Below are 15,799 nucleotides of genomic sequence, written 5' to 3' on the forward strand. Positions count from 1 at the left end.
AATGTCCATCTCAGAACAATTCTTCTAACTCCAGCCTGTCTTTATGACTTGTCAACTGCTTTATATCTCGAGATTAGTAAAAAAAATTACTTTTAAGTATGTCACTCTGTGTATTTTCTGACTTCTCAAAGAAACACATAAATCAACCAGAACTGAGTGCTACAGTGCAATTAATCTAACTTGCCTTCTTCACTAAGAATTGCCCAACAAAACCAGACTGCTTGGGCCAATTGTGGTTGGAATGGAGGCTAGGAGGTCCCAAGACATACCTCCTACATGGAGTGGGATTCCCCAAGAACCCCCCTCAAACAAGTGCACATCACTGAAACTGCTTTCATGAATGTGTTAGGGCATCACAACCTGGCAGCACGAGCAGAGAGTCACAGATCCTACCTACCCTACCTCTTCCTCTTGCAGAATCAAGAGACTTGTACTGACACAAATGGCTGTGAAATTGTTTGGTGAACTCAGAGAACACACTACTCCTTGTCAAAAAAAAGGCATCAAAAACTAAAAGAATAATCAAACAACACATCAGCAACCAAACTCCTCAGTTAAACTTAATTTTAGTAGTTCATACTAATGGGCAATTTTATCTCTCTAACCCCCTGGAGTGATCTATTTCATTGATATCAACACAAGAAAAGGAAAATGGTCCTAAAGGGTGTCAATCCCAGCTTATGGAATGAGCACAACCAGGATGCTGCTATTACAGAACTGGGTCACATCTTGTCACTGGGTAGGAAGTCATTATGGATATGAACACATAAATGTGCTCACACCAGCAGGGAAAGCTGAAGTACAAAATTAATTAACAACATTAATTCTGCAGTATGAGCACATGAAGCCTGAAGAATAAGCTATTTTATTTAAAACAGTTGGGTAGAGGGACTAACTCTGCTCTCCCATCATCCTGATGCAGTCTCCAACACAGCACAGCCACCAAGGGTGATAGTTCAGGACTGTGCTCTGCCTGTTCAAAGCAAAACTTAGCAAATCCAAGATACATGTGAAAACCCATATGCCTGAACACACATTCCTCACAAAACTGCTGTCCAGCAATATTTTTCCCTGTTTACGTACAGCAAAGAGTGAAAGTTGCATTATAAAATGGGGTAAAAGTCACTCATTCAGGAATTCAGATAATGAAAACAGTATCTTTAATTATTCCTAAGATTTTACATCCATATTAATTTGGAACAAGGAAGAAGGGAGCAGTTGAACAGTAAGGATTAAACTCCCTGCTATTTCCCCAGTTCCTGAAGACAATTACCATTTGGCTGATGTGAGCTGCATTTCAATGGGCTTGTCCCTTTGTAACATCTTCACAAAAATCTGTGGTAACAATTCTCCATCAACAGACACTGAAAAGAGAGAGAGCTCCAAGTCATTCTCATTCAGCCAGGCAAAAAGTGAGTGTCAAACCAGCAGCAGCAATATTGCACTCACCATTGACCAGAGTCATGGATACCTGGGGGTTTTCAAAGGCTAGAACTGAGAAGCATTTCAATGCCTGCATTCGAACCTGTGTAAAAACATAATATGAAATATCAACCCTGACTTCAAAGCAAAACTGCTGGACAGGCTTGTAGAAAACACTGCTGTATAATCAACAAGAAATTGAGATGCAGAATCACGGCAGATGGAAACATCTAACTCACACCCTGACATTTGTCATCTCCCTGTTGGAGATGACAATCTATCCTTCTGTAGGGTATGTTGTAAACTCTGAAGAAAACCAGGAAGGTTACAACTTGGGAACTAAACAGGAAATACTGGTCCTATTTGCAATGCCTCACAAATGTGTAAAAAACAAGAGAAGAATAGAAGACTACAATATAACAATGGTACTTTTACTTTTCAGGACTCATAAGTACGATAGAGAGTCAGAAATATGTACCCTTGAGATTTCCATTTCAGAATTCTTTGAAGGTGGGCTTAATAAAATGTCTAAAGAGAACCATCCAACTGAAATTATTCCAAACTAATCTTAGAACAAATATACATTGTAAGTTTTACTGCCATTACACAGCCTCAGGTACCACCTGGATGAAAAGGATGGACAAATTTCTTCATCTTGGCTCCTCATTCTTCAGTCCAAAGTTTTGATTTAATCAATGTTTCATGCCTTCCTAGTTTCTGAAATCTTTATACTTTCTTTTTTGACACAGGGAAGATCAATCATTATCACCTTCCCAGATCACAGAACCTAGATTAGTTCAGGTACTAGTCTTTGACTTGCCCTTCTACAGCTGCACGTATATAAACCGGTCTTCACAAGTGGAAGGACTGAGAAGGAACTGACCCTCCTGGCCACCAAGTTACAGGTAGAGTGTGAAGCTTGTGCTCTCAGGTGATGGTCCAGGATGCACTTCAAAAACACAACAGAGAAGGGAGGAGAGACTCGGGAATTCAGGGAGCACAACACAGGCAGCTGGTGGCCTCCACACATTCCACAACCATCTATTTCTACAGGTAGGACTTCCCTTTTAGAACAGACCACATTTGCTTCTCTTCAGCTTAACTTCTTATTCTCACTTATTGTTCAACAAATTAGACCACTTGGCTTGCCAAGTACTTCAACTTTACAGTACAATAGCTCTGGTTTTGACAGAATATGACAAGTAAAAGCAACTACTACTCTACAAATATACATGATACCTGTTTATAGCTTTGGTTCACAGGCACAGATGTGGTTTTTATAATCTCTATTTGAATTCCTTTAATAGACACATGTTAAACATAAGAGTAGTTGTAATGTCTTACTTTGTAGGAGGTGGAGACCAAGAGATGTGCGATGTTCTGAACAGCTCCATGGTTAAATAAGATTGTCTGGTGATCTGGACCCTTCAAAGGAAACAGAAGGCAGGGTTTTTAAGAGAACATGCAAGAGATTTCCACTCTCTGCAATTTATTGTTAAATATTTAAGATACATTTCCTAACATTTACTTTGTAATCAGCTGGCATAACAACTTGATTTTTTTCTTATATAAACAACTTCAACTTATATTTTTATAGCATTTGTCCTTTTCTGGTAATCATTTCCACTCTCTCCTTCAATAGGCAATGACATTAGTTCTCACAAATGAAGAAACATGGATAGAGAACTTCTGTTTCTACTCTTCCAACTGGAAACAACTGAAAGCACCTGATTTTCTCTACAAATCACATAAAAGATCACCAGTCACTAATGCCTTTCTCACTGTTAATATTAAGCATTTTCAACAATTCTAACTGTGGAAGGGAAGGGATTTCTTCTAAAACTGGTTCCAAACAGAGTGACCATGCTTTGAGGGGAAATTCACATTTTCCTCCAATTTTTATAGTTTATTATTTTAGTTTCAAGCAGTTTGGTCACAAATCCAGCCAGCCATCACCTATTACTGACTTCAAGATCTAAGCTGGTAATGGCTGATATATCAGTATTTTTTCCAAAACAGCCTTTGGAATTAAATACAAATACTACATTTTGCAGGAGAAAGGTCTAAGAACTTCTGTATCATAACAATCAGGTTGAAAAAACAACATACAACATGAAGTCTCAATATCTGCATACCTCAGCAGTCTCTTGCCAAAGCTGGTCTTTGATTTGCAAACCCCTCTTTACAAGTAGGTTCATAGCTCTGGTCATCTCTGCATTAAGCACAGGCTATGTATATTTAAATTCAGCTTATAGAAAGCCACTGCATTTATTATCCCTCCATACATTTTCTTGACTAATCTGCAAGTGAAGGAAGTCTCCTCACTCCTCAATCTCTTGTTCAAACCTGGCTGAATTAATGGCACCTCTTAGACCCTGGTAGGCATCAGTGGCACATTATCTTCAAATCTGAGATACAGCTGAAATCAGATTCCTCTCACAGTCAAAAGAACATTTTTAGGGTATCTCTTACCTCTAAGAAAAAAAGCATAGAATTACTTTCAGATTTAACATATCTGGTGCTTTAAGAGATGCTTCAGCTGCTACTGCCACCAAGAGCTTTCTACCAAAAAATGCAATTAAAACAGCATGGTTGAAGGAGGAAAACCACTTACATTGGCACACAGAAGTGGCTGAGGCAATGAGTTAAAGCCGCAGCTATGCCAGTGTTGGAGCTGAAGAACAGATATTGAAATATGTGAAAAATATGAGTGAGTTTAAAGTAGAAGTTCAAATCATACTGCCCTAGATTTAGTAATTCCCAAGTATTAGTGATTCCTCCATGGGATGCAAGTGGCAGATTCTGTGCAAGCAGGACAGATGCCTGTACAGAGGTGACACGTGGGTGTATGAACAACTGGAAATATTCCATCTGTACACACTGTGTTTGCACACACCAACCAGCACAACCAGGTAAGCACTAATGCATAAAGAGGAACAGCTGCAAATAAAAAGATGAAAACTTGAGAATATGATGACGCATTTCCAAGCAGTTCAGGCCCCAGTTTAATAGCAGGGCTGCCTGATTTCGTTCCACCTTGGGTATAGTGACAGAGTTCCACTACTTTGACAGTGACCTTGCTCTCCAAATAGGAATGACTGACATATTTCAGGAATAGACACCACTTCTTGCACAATTTTCCATCACGAAATGCCAATTTTTAAGGAAACGTTAGGGTAGCACAATGTAACAATTCATTCCACAATGACAAGCAGATACCTAAGTGCCTTTGTCCCTTGGGGCAGGGATCCAGCTGCAGCCTAAGGTCACCTAAGAGAAGAAGGCCTGGAAGCAACTGCCTTGATTACAGGCTTTATCCAGGACCCCTCCTAAAACAATAAATTCTACCTGCTCACATCACTTGCTCTAAAAACAAATTAACTGAAATAGACTCTTAAAAAGTAAATTTTGACTTGCATTTTCACATCCCAGGTACATCAACCTGATTTCAGTTTATTTATTTGCTTCTATGTTTATAGAATCCTGACTGTATGTTAAGAGCTGCATCTGGTTCCCCTGTAAATCAACACTTCCCCATGCTCAGGATGGCTCTTCTCCAAGGGCAATGCTCCCCTGCCATTCCTTTTAACTCTAAATGCACAGGGAGAAGCAACAAAAGCAGAAATCAACAGCAATATGCTAGGAACCCAAATGATGGATTTCCTTGCTCAAGAGAACCAGTCTGAGCTTTTCCAGGGAAATGGAAGAAGGCAAGGCAGAAACCGGACAAGGCAAGAAAAATGCTGGAAAGGCAGAGAAAGAAATGGCTATACCAGATGTGAGCTGAGAACAGTGCAGGGACAAGGAGGGCAGGAGCTGTGATAAGTCACTATTAATTCAATTAATACATCTACTAAGATGAGGACAAAGCAAAATAAACATATCAATGCCTCTTAGAACATATGCTAAGCCTTACCTAAATACAAAGGTTTATTTATAGTAACTTATTGCTTCAGGGAAAAAGTAAGAAAGGCTCTCTCACTCAGGGCCTTCCAGAGGAAGATGGAGTCTCCATTTTAAATGCAGTGAATACTGAAGCTTTCAGCATATATATATATTTTTAATTATAAGAATGTACTTTGCCTATTCATTGAAGTGAGAAAATCCCCTGCAAATGTGTCTTTATTGTATTAGGTCCATTTTGTTCTGTCTGAAAATACAATCATTGGCATTACAAACCTGAAACCTCAAAACTAAACAAAACAGAAGGAAGGGGACATTTCAGATTTTTGCTGAACAGCTGCATTTGCTTGGGCAAGAGAATGAGTTCTTGATCAATTTTACATTTGTGATGATCTGTTTACTCAACCTCAAATATTTTTCTTTGTTATGCAGTTGTTTATTCTGCAAATGCAACCATTTCCTCACACTCATACCCTCACCCTGTCTTTCTTGTGAAGCTTAGTTTCTCTCTATTTACACAGCCAACAACTTCTTTCCAAGAACCTGATTTTTTCCAGACATTCACTCTAAAATCTGAGAGATTTGGGGTTGCAGGAGGCACTCAAAATGGAATGGTGAATAAAGACCTTCCTCATTTGTGAAGTGACTGCATTTGCACTGTAAAGAACATTTCATATATGCAAGCCACCAGGAATTGCTAGAGCTGCAAGGAAATAACTCCTTTGGAAAAAGATGACAGTAACTGTTTTCTGTTCTCTCCCAGCCAAGAGGGTTTATATTCCCAGAGCCACCCCCTGATTGTATAAACCGACTCTTCTACCATCCTATAATTAGTCCTGGGTTATTTTTCTTGTAGGCCAACATGGCCTTATTTTTCACCTGTTCAAGCTCCTCAGCCTGTTAAAGAAACCTTCAAGGACCACTTAAACAGGAGATGCCTCACTGCTGCATTTTTGTTCCTTAAATACCAAATTTTTTTTCCACTGTTAGGTATATACGTGAACCTCCATGGTCTAGTGTAGGATTTTGTCTTTGTGTTTGCTTTAAGCAGTTCCCTAAATATTAGCAGCTGAGTTCTATCTTTATATCCCACTAAATGGACAGTTTTCAGTCTTCAGCTTCACTTGGCAGAAGAAATGCAAAGGCATGAGTGTACATAAATAACAATTAAGGCAGAAGAACAAGGATACTTAACAAAGGAATAATTCACAGCTCCAAATGACTCATTGCAAGTGATAAGGTAGAAATATATTTTTCAAGGTAAATACTTAAAAATTCATGAACTTCAGAACTTTCTCATTTGTTAGCAAACAATCTGTGATCCTTAGTTTTAAACTGTTACTAAAAGGGAAAGACTCTGTAAAAAGCTCATTTCCTACCCTGAATTATTTTGATCCAGTTATTGTATAACTCACTGGTACAGTAACTCCCAAAAAACTGCAACAATAAAAATCAGTGCTGTGGGGAAACTTGGAGTGGGGGAAGGGAAAGACAAAACTATGTTTGGGGTGGGGTTGCTGCTGGTTTTAAATCAGTTTTCTCATACCAATAGAATTGAATTACATAGCAGGAATGAACATGTATCTGGATGAACCTGTAATTGATAGAGCTCAGATGAGAACAGCATTTATTTTTCTCTCACCCAACAGCACCTCTTTGACAACAGTCCCTGTGTTTAAAACATGTGAAAGCAACTACATGACCTCTGCAAAGAAATGCTCACACTATCCTCAGACTTCCAGAGGAAAATCAGAAGTGTTCCAAGATTTATAGTGCTAAAAGTGAAGACTGATGCTTGTCCAGACTGTTGGCTTTGTTTAGCAGCCAAAGCCTATAAACCCCCCATATTTGCATATTTTCTTGTACTGCAGAGCAGCATATATCAACCCCAAAAAATCTGTACCAAATGCAGAGCAGTACAAGTTTAGTCATAACTGGCTCAAAATTCCTGCCACAGAAAGCAGCACACACACAGTTCTTGCAGGCCAGAAACACAAGTTGCACAGAGAACATGAATTGTCTTTCTTACTTTGCAGCAGTGGGAGAAGATCTGACATATGTATTCTTGTGTGTATCGAGACCTACTGAGCAGTGCCATGAGGTGGGAGATAACTGTAGCATCCTGCAAACAAAGGAGAAAAGAAGAGAGTGTTAACACTGGATTTCAGCACAGCTTCTTTGCAGTTTGTTACTTAAAGGAGCACTCCTGATTCTGCACTCAGCGTTCTTCCTTCCGCCAAAACTTTTATGGATACAGAGCAAGATCAATAAAAGCAGTTCATTAAAAGCTGAAGGTACAAGTGACAGTTCTGAGCCAAATCCCCATGGAAAACAAATAAAAGGTCAGTGCAATTGGAATAAACAGGAGTAACAGGAATAAAACCTCTGCAACTTGCTTCCAAAATACTTGGGACAAAACCAATAAAAGAATGGTGAGGGAAAAACATTCCAAAATCAAACATGGCCACTGACAGGGATTAGTCCAGGAGTTGTCTTAGTGTTGTCTTACCACCAGTGTGGCTGACTTAGCTCTTCACCGAGCTCTGAGTCCAAGGGAGCAGGGAGGTGCCATCCTAGACAGGGCACAGTCCCCTAGAACTGATTCATGGGCACTCATCATGTCCTTTGTCTTGCAGTCAAACACACACTATAGACACTGTCAGTGTGTGTGACACTAGTGACAGAGAATCCCAAATAAATCAGCAAAAGAAGACCTTTATACTTCAGTGGGAGGTTCCCTAAGCCAAGGCAGGGAGTTGGAACAAGATTATCTTTAAAGTCCCTTGCAACTCAAATTTTTCCATGATTTTGTGGCAAGTTCTCTTCTGCAAGCACATTCAGTGTTGAGTTACAAAACTGTAATGTTTAGAAGCTTTCAGTTACTTTTAGTGGCAGGAACTAAGGTGACATTAAAAGAAACAATGAGTATTTTAGTTTGGAAAGGAGTAAACTAAATTACTTCTATAAGATAAAGGGAGTTGAGCAAAGGGAAGTATTGAATGAGCCTTCCTTTCCAAAGAACATGTGCCATATTGGCCCAAAAAATGTAAGACAGACTGTTTTACCTGTACAATGATGAATTACAACCTTCTCATTTAGAGAAAGGTGACTTGAAATTACAGCAAAACCTTCCTGCACCTCAGCTCCCATGAGAGCCCTGAAAGCAGCAGCAGCCTGACTGTTCACTGACTGTATCTTCAGACAGACACTCTGGTTTTGAGAAGTTTTACTTCCCAATTACCTGGGAAATTTACCACCACACTTTTTAATATTGTCAAAATAACATGTACCAGTCTCCCCCATTTGCAAAAATATTTGAGATTATACAGAGCTTTGCAGTATTTACTTAATAATTTTTACTTATGTATATACACAATTATCATACTTATTTTAGGAAGCTTTGCTGCTGACTATCCAGCCCTCTTATTCTCTACAGAAAACAATAGGACAAGAGAGCCAAGAAACACACTGAGCATAGACTCATTTCTCCTGCTTGTTTCTCACCAAATGGAAAGGATCAACATGCAACAGCCTCATTTGGCATCTCAGCATCCTACAGAGAGAACGTTAGTTACAAAGACTTTTTCCCAGGTATACCAGCCATATATCCATGGTCATTTCCTACTTATATGCATAGGAAGGCCACAGGACTACCTATTTCAAGCAACATTTCCAGAGTTTAGCCAACAGCAGCTCCATCTGATGTGCCTTTATGCATAGTCCAAAGCCAAACTTCAGAACCCAAAGGCCAGCAAGGGACTGGTGTACTTGCAGTGCAATAGTGGACAGTCAGTCCTAGAATGGGTCAGGCTGGAAGAGCCCAGCAGCCACCTGGTCCCACCTCCCTGCCCCAGCAGGGCCATCCCAGAGCACAGGGCAGGATTGTGTCCAGACTGGAATACCTCCAGTGAGGGAGACTCTGCACCCACTCTAGGCTGCCTGTTCCCAACTGCCCTGAGTTAAAGCAACAGCAAGTGACAATATAACCAGGATTCCGCTGTGTTTTAATGCATTTGACCCATTAAAACAGATTCTTGTCCTTTTCTGCAAATCTTCAGCAGCTGAAGGCATCAAGCCCCATCAGTGTTCAACACAACATCACGTTCAGTGCTAAGAGGCTGCTCAGTTACAAAGTTCTCCTGAGACATGACCACCAAAAAGGTAGGAGGAAAGGGAGAAGAGAAGAAAGACACCCCAGGATTCACATGTAGGAATGTTTTAAAAAAGGAGCTTCAATTATAAGATGCAAGACCTGAAACCTCCTGCAGGGAAATCCCTGACTATGAAACCTGAATTATTTCAAAGGATTCAAAGTGCAACTATTAAAGCAGCACAATTCTGAATAAAATAATTATTCAGTTAAACTCTTTAATCCACACAGATGAATGTGTAACATCTCTCCATCTATATCTAACACCAGGGAAGGAACCAACGCTTATTTCAAATCCTCACTAGTGACATCCTTGTGCAATGGTCCAGTTTCACCTAAAACTCCAACAGCACTGCTCACAGGAGTATTGATCACAGGAGTATTCCTGCTGCAGTTTATTGATTGCAGATTTTTGCTAAGGGTCTAAGTGGACAGAAATTGAGCCTCAAACTGTTGGGAAGTTCTACAGTAGAGCTATAGAAATGGGAATGAAATGGCACATGGTGTAAGAGAACATTTTACTGAACCAGTGTGGCACCATGACTCAGTGGTAAATACCTAGATGGGAAAGTTTTTGTATTGGATTATGAAAACTACTTTAATTTAGCATTTTTGAGACAGGGCTGTTCTGCCACCAAACATTGTGGCAGGGTACTTGTGGTGCCACTGTGGCCCCAACAATATCATTGTACATATAAGAGTTAATGAATCCTAGCAAACAACACCATCCCCTGACCATCCCCTGAAATTCTGCCAATACACAAAAATGTGTATTATTAGATACTCTGGACTATACATTTAAGAAGCAATTCTTTAGAGATCTCTTTTATACACCTTCTTATTATGTTCCATCAAATCTGAAGTGTTGTGAATATGAAAAGGTTAAAAACTCTTGGAAAGTTCCAAGAGGGCTTCTTTAATGTGTTTTTAAGAAAGCTGTTCATTCTACTCTATAATTTTGCTAAAATATCCAACTTGTAAAATAACATTGGCATGTTGATCAGAAAAGAATCTAGAAAGAACTAAGGGATGTGTGGACACAATTGACTTCCAACTAAATGTTGGAAGAGTGATTAGGTGTCAATGTGAGGCTACATAATTCCACTTTTATTCATTGATACCTAAGTAACACTGATACCTTAGTAACAAAGGATCTTCCTAACAACCATAGTGAGACTGAGTCTACATTCATAAGCTACAGCTAAAACAATGAGATTCACAAATCCATGAAAATGTTGTCTGCTGACAAAGTAATTCCAGGCAACTTAGGACAAATACCTCTATATCGTATATATTTTAACAAAATTATTGTCCATAAAAACAGAACTCGAAGAGAATTAACAGTTACATTTACCTGTTAGGATCCAAATACCAAATTTCCTCATATTCCTTTTTAACACAAAATTTGTAAAGACCTATTCTTAAAACATTTCTTATTTATTGAGGGTTGCTCTTCTTTTTCCCAAGTCAGAGAATTGAAATATTTCTATCCACCCAAATAATTTGAAATCAAGCTCTATAAACTAAAATTGTTTTTTTTATAACTCTCAATTTTATGAAGCAGTTCAGACTGGAGAACATTCAGCTCTGGTCCTGGCTCAGCCACAAACAGCCAGAAGGAAAGAAGGAATAAGGCATTGAGAGGCTGACCCAGATTCCTCCCTTAGGAACTGTGGATCACTGAGCTGTGGTGGAGCATGTGCACACTTGGCAGCACATGTTCATTGCTCATTAAACACCTGGTTATTAGTCAGTGTAAGATATCCTGATCCTCTCAGGTGTGCCTCCTCTCCTCTACCAAGCCTGGTCAATACCAGGTGATGTCAGCTTTTTCATCCCAACCCTGCCCAGGAAGCAGGAATGCCTTTCACTCATCATTTCTAAAGACTGAGACTTCTCAAACCGATTCCTCATTGTCTCTACAGGACAGTCTCATCCTGCTGCAGTGCTTTCCCTCTCCAAACCCCTGTAAGCACAGGACTCCCAGCAGGGAATGCACCTCCTCCTCCTGCAAGGCCAGCACAGCAGCCACAGACAGCAAATTCCCACTGGAATTGTATCTCGGCCCCACTGAGGAAGGGAAATAGAATCACAACTGAGAACATCTGTTAGAAAACGTGCAGAATGCTTTCATGGGCTGGAAATATTTTCTTGAAATGTTCTTGAATCCATTCTTTTGTTTTCAATAAGGTATTAGGAGTTGAAGTAACAGAAACTCAGTCAAACTGGATTTGCCATAGTCCTTCCATCTACTCAGCAAGCCAAAACACACCCAGATATGGCAGCCTGGCTGGTTTGCATAGACAATAATCTTGGAATTTAAAGAAGTCTGAACGTATGTCTGCACCTCAGCAGATCTCTCCCTCTGGACTCCATGTCATTCCTCATTTCCAAGTGGTCACTAAATGGGTCTCAGCACCAAAGCCTGTACTCTGCCTGTGCAGGAAGCCTCCATTAACAGGGATTCCTCTGTCACAGCAAGTCTGGATATAACTTGGTGTTACAGCATCAGACCTAAAAGCTTACCCTTTCTGAGAGCTGAGTATTCATCCAGCTCAATGGATGGATGGATGGATGGAACTGCACATTTTCTAAGTACAAACCCTAAGTTTCTATAGGAAACTGCTCAAATGTTTCCACCTCTGAAGAACTTGTTTATTCTTGAAACTGAACAGAATTAATTACACAAACTATCAGCAACTGATCCTTCAGGCTTTTGTCCATAAGGAAAGGCTCAAGAGGAAAGGTGTAGTCTGACACCCAACGCTTTTGCTGGGAGAAACATTCCCATTACTGTGGGTGATATGCATCTGTTACAAACAGAAAGGAATGTTTTAAGCTGCATGCTTTAAAGCACTTGTATATCCTGGATTTTAACTGAGAGGTCTTCTGAAACCTCTAGAATGACTGCAATACCCTTGGAGATGTTAAGCTACCTGGTCTTGGAAACAGTCCTGCCCAAGGTTTCAGAGAGAGCATCCTCTCCCTGCAGTCAAACCATGAAAAAATTCTGGGAAAGTTTCCATGTTAGACACAACTCAAGATCCAACTTTTCAGAAGTTTTTTCTAAGAAGTGCTGGGCTGGAATGAAAAAGCCATTGACAGACTTGGTCTCCTACCTTTCAAAAGAGGACCTGAAAAGGGCAGACTTGAGAGACCTTCAAGTACTGCAGCATAGAGATGGTGACAGTCTCCCCAGAGCTGCTGAGACCAGGAACAAAAAGGGAGCAGGGTGGCTAAATGGGAACTTTGAATTCTTCCTGTTGTTCTCAGTGTTGGGAAGTCTACCATGAAGTGTTCATTAGGCCCATAATTACTCCTTTAATTGCGAAGCCAATGTCTCAATTGCTGCATTGTGAAACACAGCTTGCAGCAGTGTGGGCTGGGGCTGTACCTTCCAAGAGATAAGAAAAGCATCTTATCAAAGGATCTGTATTCAGCTCTATTCAAAGCATGGCTTTGGGTATTCCCACAAGAAAAGGAAAAAAAGGATTTGCAGAAATAGGACCTTAAGCATAATCATAAAATACTTAATTTTGAGCTAACTGGAATGGGAAATGTGTTTTACAGGTGAACTAAGGAGCAAGGACCCCTCACCAAATTATCACTTCCTATAGTTATGGTTAATTCCAGGATATCCCATCTGCCTGAAGAAGGACTGGGAAGCAATTGATGTCATTGCTGTGCAGCTGAGAAAGCAAAGCATGAAACACCAAATCCAGTCCTCAGGCATATTGTTCCCATGGTGGTGGTTATTTCTATGGTAATGCTGGTTCCTTCCCATTTGTCTACCCCTTCATGACATCAAACCTCTCCTCCAAATAGGGAGCAATTAAAAGTCCCTGTTGAGCCCTGATCCCCAGGAAGAGATATGGATTGTTAATGGAGACAGTCTTAAACCCATCTCTGGATGCTGAGGGCAGGAAGCAGATGCCTCTGCACTTATCAACCCTTAGAGGAATCTGGAAGCATGAAGTGAAGCCAAAGAAAGATACAAAAAGGAATTCCTGTGTCTGGAATGAAAATGTAAAAATTCATTGGAAAAATGAATAGAGAACAAAACAGACATGGCAGCAGTGCATAACAACCAGACAAAAAGTCATGAAGAAAATCTGTTGACTATTAACAGCTAAACTGTAGAGAAAGTATGACGTGAGAGGCCAGCTGTGCCCTTCTCTGTAAGCTTCAAGACTTCCCCAGCAAGCAACAGCTCCCAGTGAGTAGGACCAGAGTGGTCCTCATTGTGGTGCTCAGTTACCCTCAGAAGCTGGAGCTGCTCTGTGACCTCCCCCAAACTGAGGCAATGCTCCTATTTTCCAAGCAGGAAGAGATTGCTGGTCCACTACAGCTTTCATTCCATGGCTCACCCTGCACTGGGACAAAGGAAGCTGCTAAACTCTCCCTGCCCCTCCTTCTCAGTAAGAGGCAGTGCCTGGGTTTGGGCAAACCCCAGAGACAGCAGTACATTCAGAGAGGGCTCTGCCCAGTTACCTAACCAGGGCCAGCACCAACAGCCCTGCTGGCACATGCTCCAGGATGAACTCAGGACTACAGCAACTGGAGAGGCACATTTTCTATCCTCCTGTCACTTAAATGCAAATCACACATATACCAAGTAAGAGCAGAGACATTTTAGAGGTGAAGCTGTTCCACTGGACGTACAAAAACTGAGCAAGCCCTCTCCCAACTGCAGGGGAAGGACAGTGTTGGATAAAACTAACTTTCAGAAATTAACTGTTGTCAGTATAGCTCTGATAATAGTACCTCTAAATACCATTTAGGGACAGCTTTTCCTCTTTAAGATTGCACACAAGTCTGAACATGTAGGTATTTTATCAGTGGGCTACCCTGTTGACCAGCCAATCAGCCATAAACGTTAGAGATGCCAAATACCTTAAAGACAGGTGAGAAATTCTAATGATGTTGCTCAAACAAGGCCTTATTACTACCCAGACAACAAGATTTTTCACTCCCACCCTCTCCATAGCTTTTAAAAAGACATCATAATCTGCTTACAACTTACTGTGTATAGCAGATCCTCTGGAGTTACAGGGCTGATGAAAATGGTACGGAGACATCGCAGGCAAGCTTCAATAAACTTCAAATCTGGTGAGAGCAATCCTACAAATATGGGCAGATCAACCATTCAATCTCATTATCTTTGTTTATTTCAGTACTTTAGGAACATTTAGTGACACAGATCCATTAAGGGAGGAGTACCTTGCAATAAGGCTGGGATAATATGGCAGTCTAGGAGGGATTTGACATTGTTCTCTGTCCCCATGGCAAGGCTGCCCAGGACCACTGCACATTCTGTTCTCAGCTCCGTGCTTGAGGACTCTTGCTGGAGTAAATACAGCAACCTGCAAACACAAGTATTTTTAGAGGAAAATTCATATGGAAGAGAAAATTTCAGACTAAAAGAAAATAATCTGAATCCTGCTATGTAAAGAGGATGAAAACCTTAAAATAAAGATGGAGACTGAGCAAAAGAGTAGACTAACACTTCATTCACAACCTTTTCACACTGTGTGTTCCTACACAACTTTTACTTTGTGTAGAAAAAAATCCATTGCTCTTTCTTAAAAAGGTACTGTCACAGTACTGACATCCAGGATGGGCCTTTCAGGATAACAGGGAGATCCCAGATTTCAGTTAAGGAAATGAGATTGCAGTTTAAGGCTGATGGGAAAGGATAACACCTAATGACCATTGTGGGGATAGTTATCTTTGGCAGTGATTTCTTCTGGGTCACAACTGCAAAGTAAATCCATCACCAAACAAGCATGGGGTGGGCTGAGAGTAATCTGTGTTTGGAACACTGAGAAATGATCATATAAACAAAGAAAGCCCAAGAAAGTTTTAGGTGCAGAAAGGCAGCTGTATTGGAGCTAAACAGAGCTAAAGCCTAAAGCACATCTTGCCAATGGTGTCATTTGGGTCCCAATCAATATGGATTCTTTCTGCAGTATGAAAAAGCAAAATACATAATCAAAAACACATATGCAAAATCATCACTAAGAAAAAATAGCATTCCCTCAATCCTGTGGAATCAGGTAACCTTGCACTGCTTTTCCTTCTTTACAGACTGATGATTTTTTTTCTCTGCCCTCTAGATCAGGTAATGACAGGAAAGAAAAGCTTATATGGTCATGTACAAATGTCCTGAGAGATCCTGGCTAAAATTCATCCCAGAAAAGAGGAGGATATTGAGCTCCTATGTGGAAAGCACAATCTCATCTACTGTTCTAGCTCTGGCTGACTCCTCTACTGTATGTGTTGATAAATATTGTTCTAATTACTAATTAAAACATGTCAGTAGCA

General features: G+C 40.4%; 1 protein-coding gene across 7 annotated transcripts in view; it reads right to left on the bottom strand.

Moving 5' to 3' along the window:
* Positions 1–15,799, bottom strand: part of ARMC8 (armadillo repeat containing 8) — a 62,104-nt gene that overhangs the window by 21,672 nt on the left and 24,633 nt on the right. For 6 of the 7 annotated variants that reach the window (XM_021537172.2, XM_021537169.2, XM_021537171.2 and 3 more), the window contains 7 exons: positions 14,696–14,838; positions 14,499–14,596; positions 7,355–7,447; positions 4,037–4,096; positions 2,767–2,847; positions 1,450–1,525; positions 1,274–1,364 (listed from right to left, as the gene is read on the bottom strand). In XM_021537172.2, coding sequence (XP_021392847.1) covers positions 1,274–1,364; positions 1,450–1,525; positions 2,767–2,847; positions 4,037–4,096; positions 7,355–7,447; positions 14,499–14,596; positions 14,696–14,838 — 642 coding nt within the window. The remainder of the gene's footprint in view (positions 1–1,273; positions 1,365–1,449; positions 1,526–2,766; positions 2,848–4,036; positions 4,097–7,354; positions 7,448–14,498; positions 14,597–14,695; positions 14,839–15,799) is intronic. The other variant, XM_021537170.2, reaches the window with a different exon arrangement.

Source organism: Lonchura striata, chromosome 10, assembly GCF_046129695.1.
Source record: "Lonchura striata isolate bLonStr1 chromosome 10, bLonStr1.mat, whole genome shotgun sequence".
NCBI classification, from domain to species: Eukaryota; Metazoa; Chordata; class Aves; order Passeriformes; family Estrildidae; genus Lonchura; species Lonchura striata.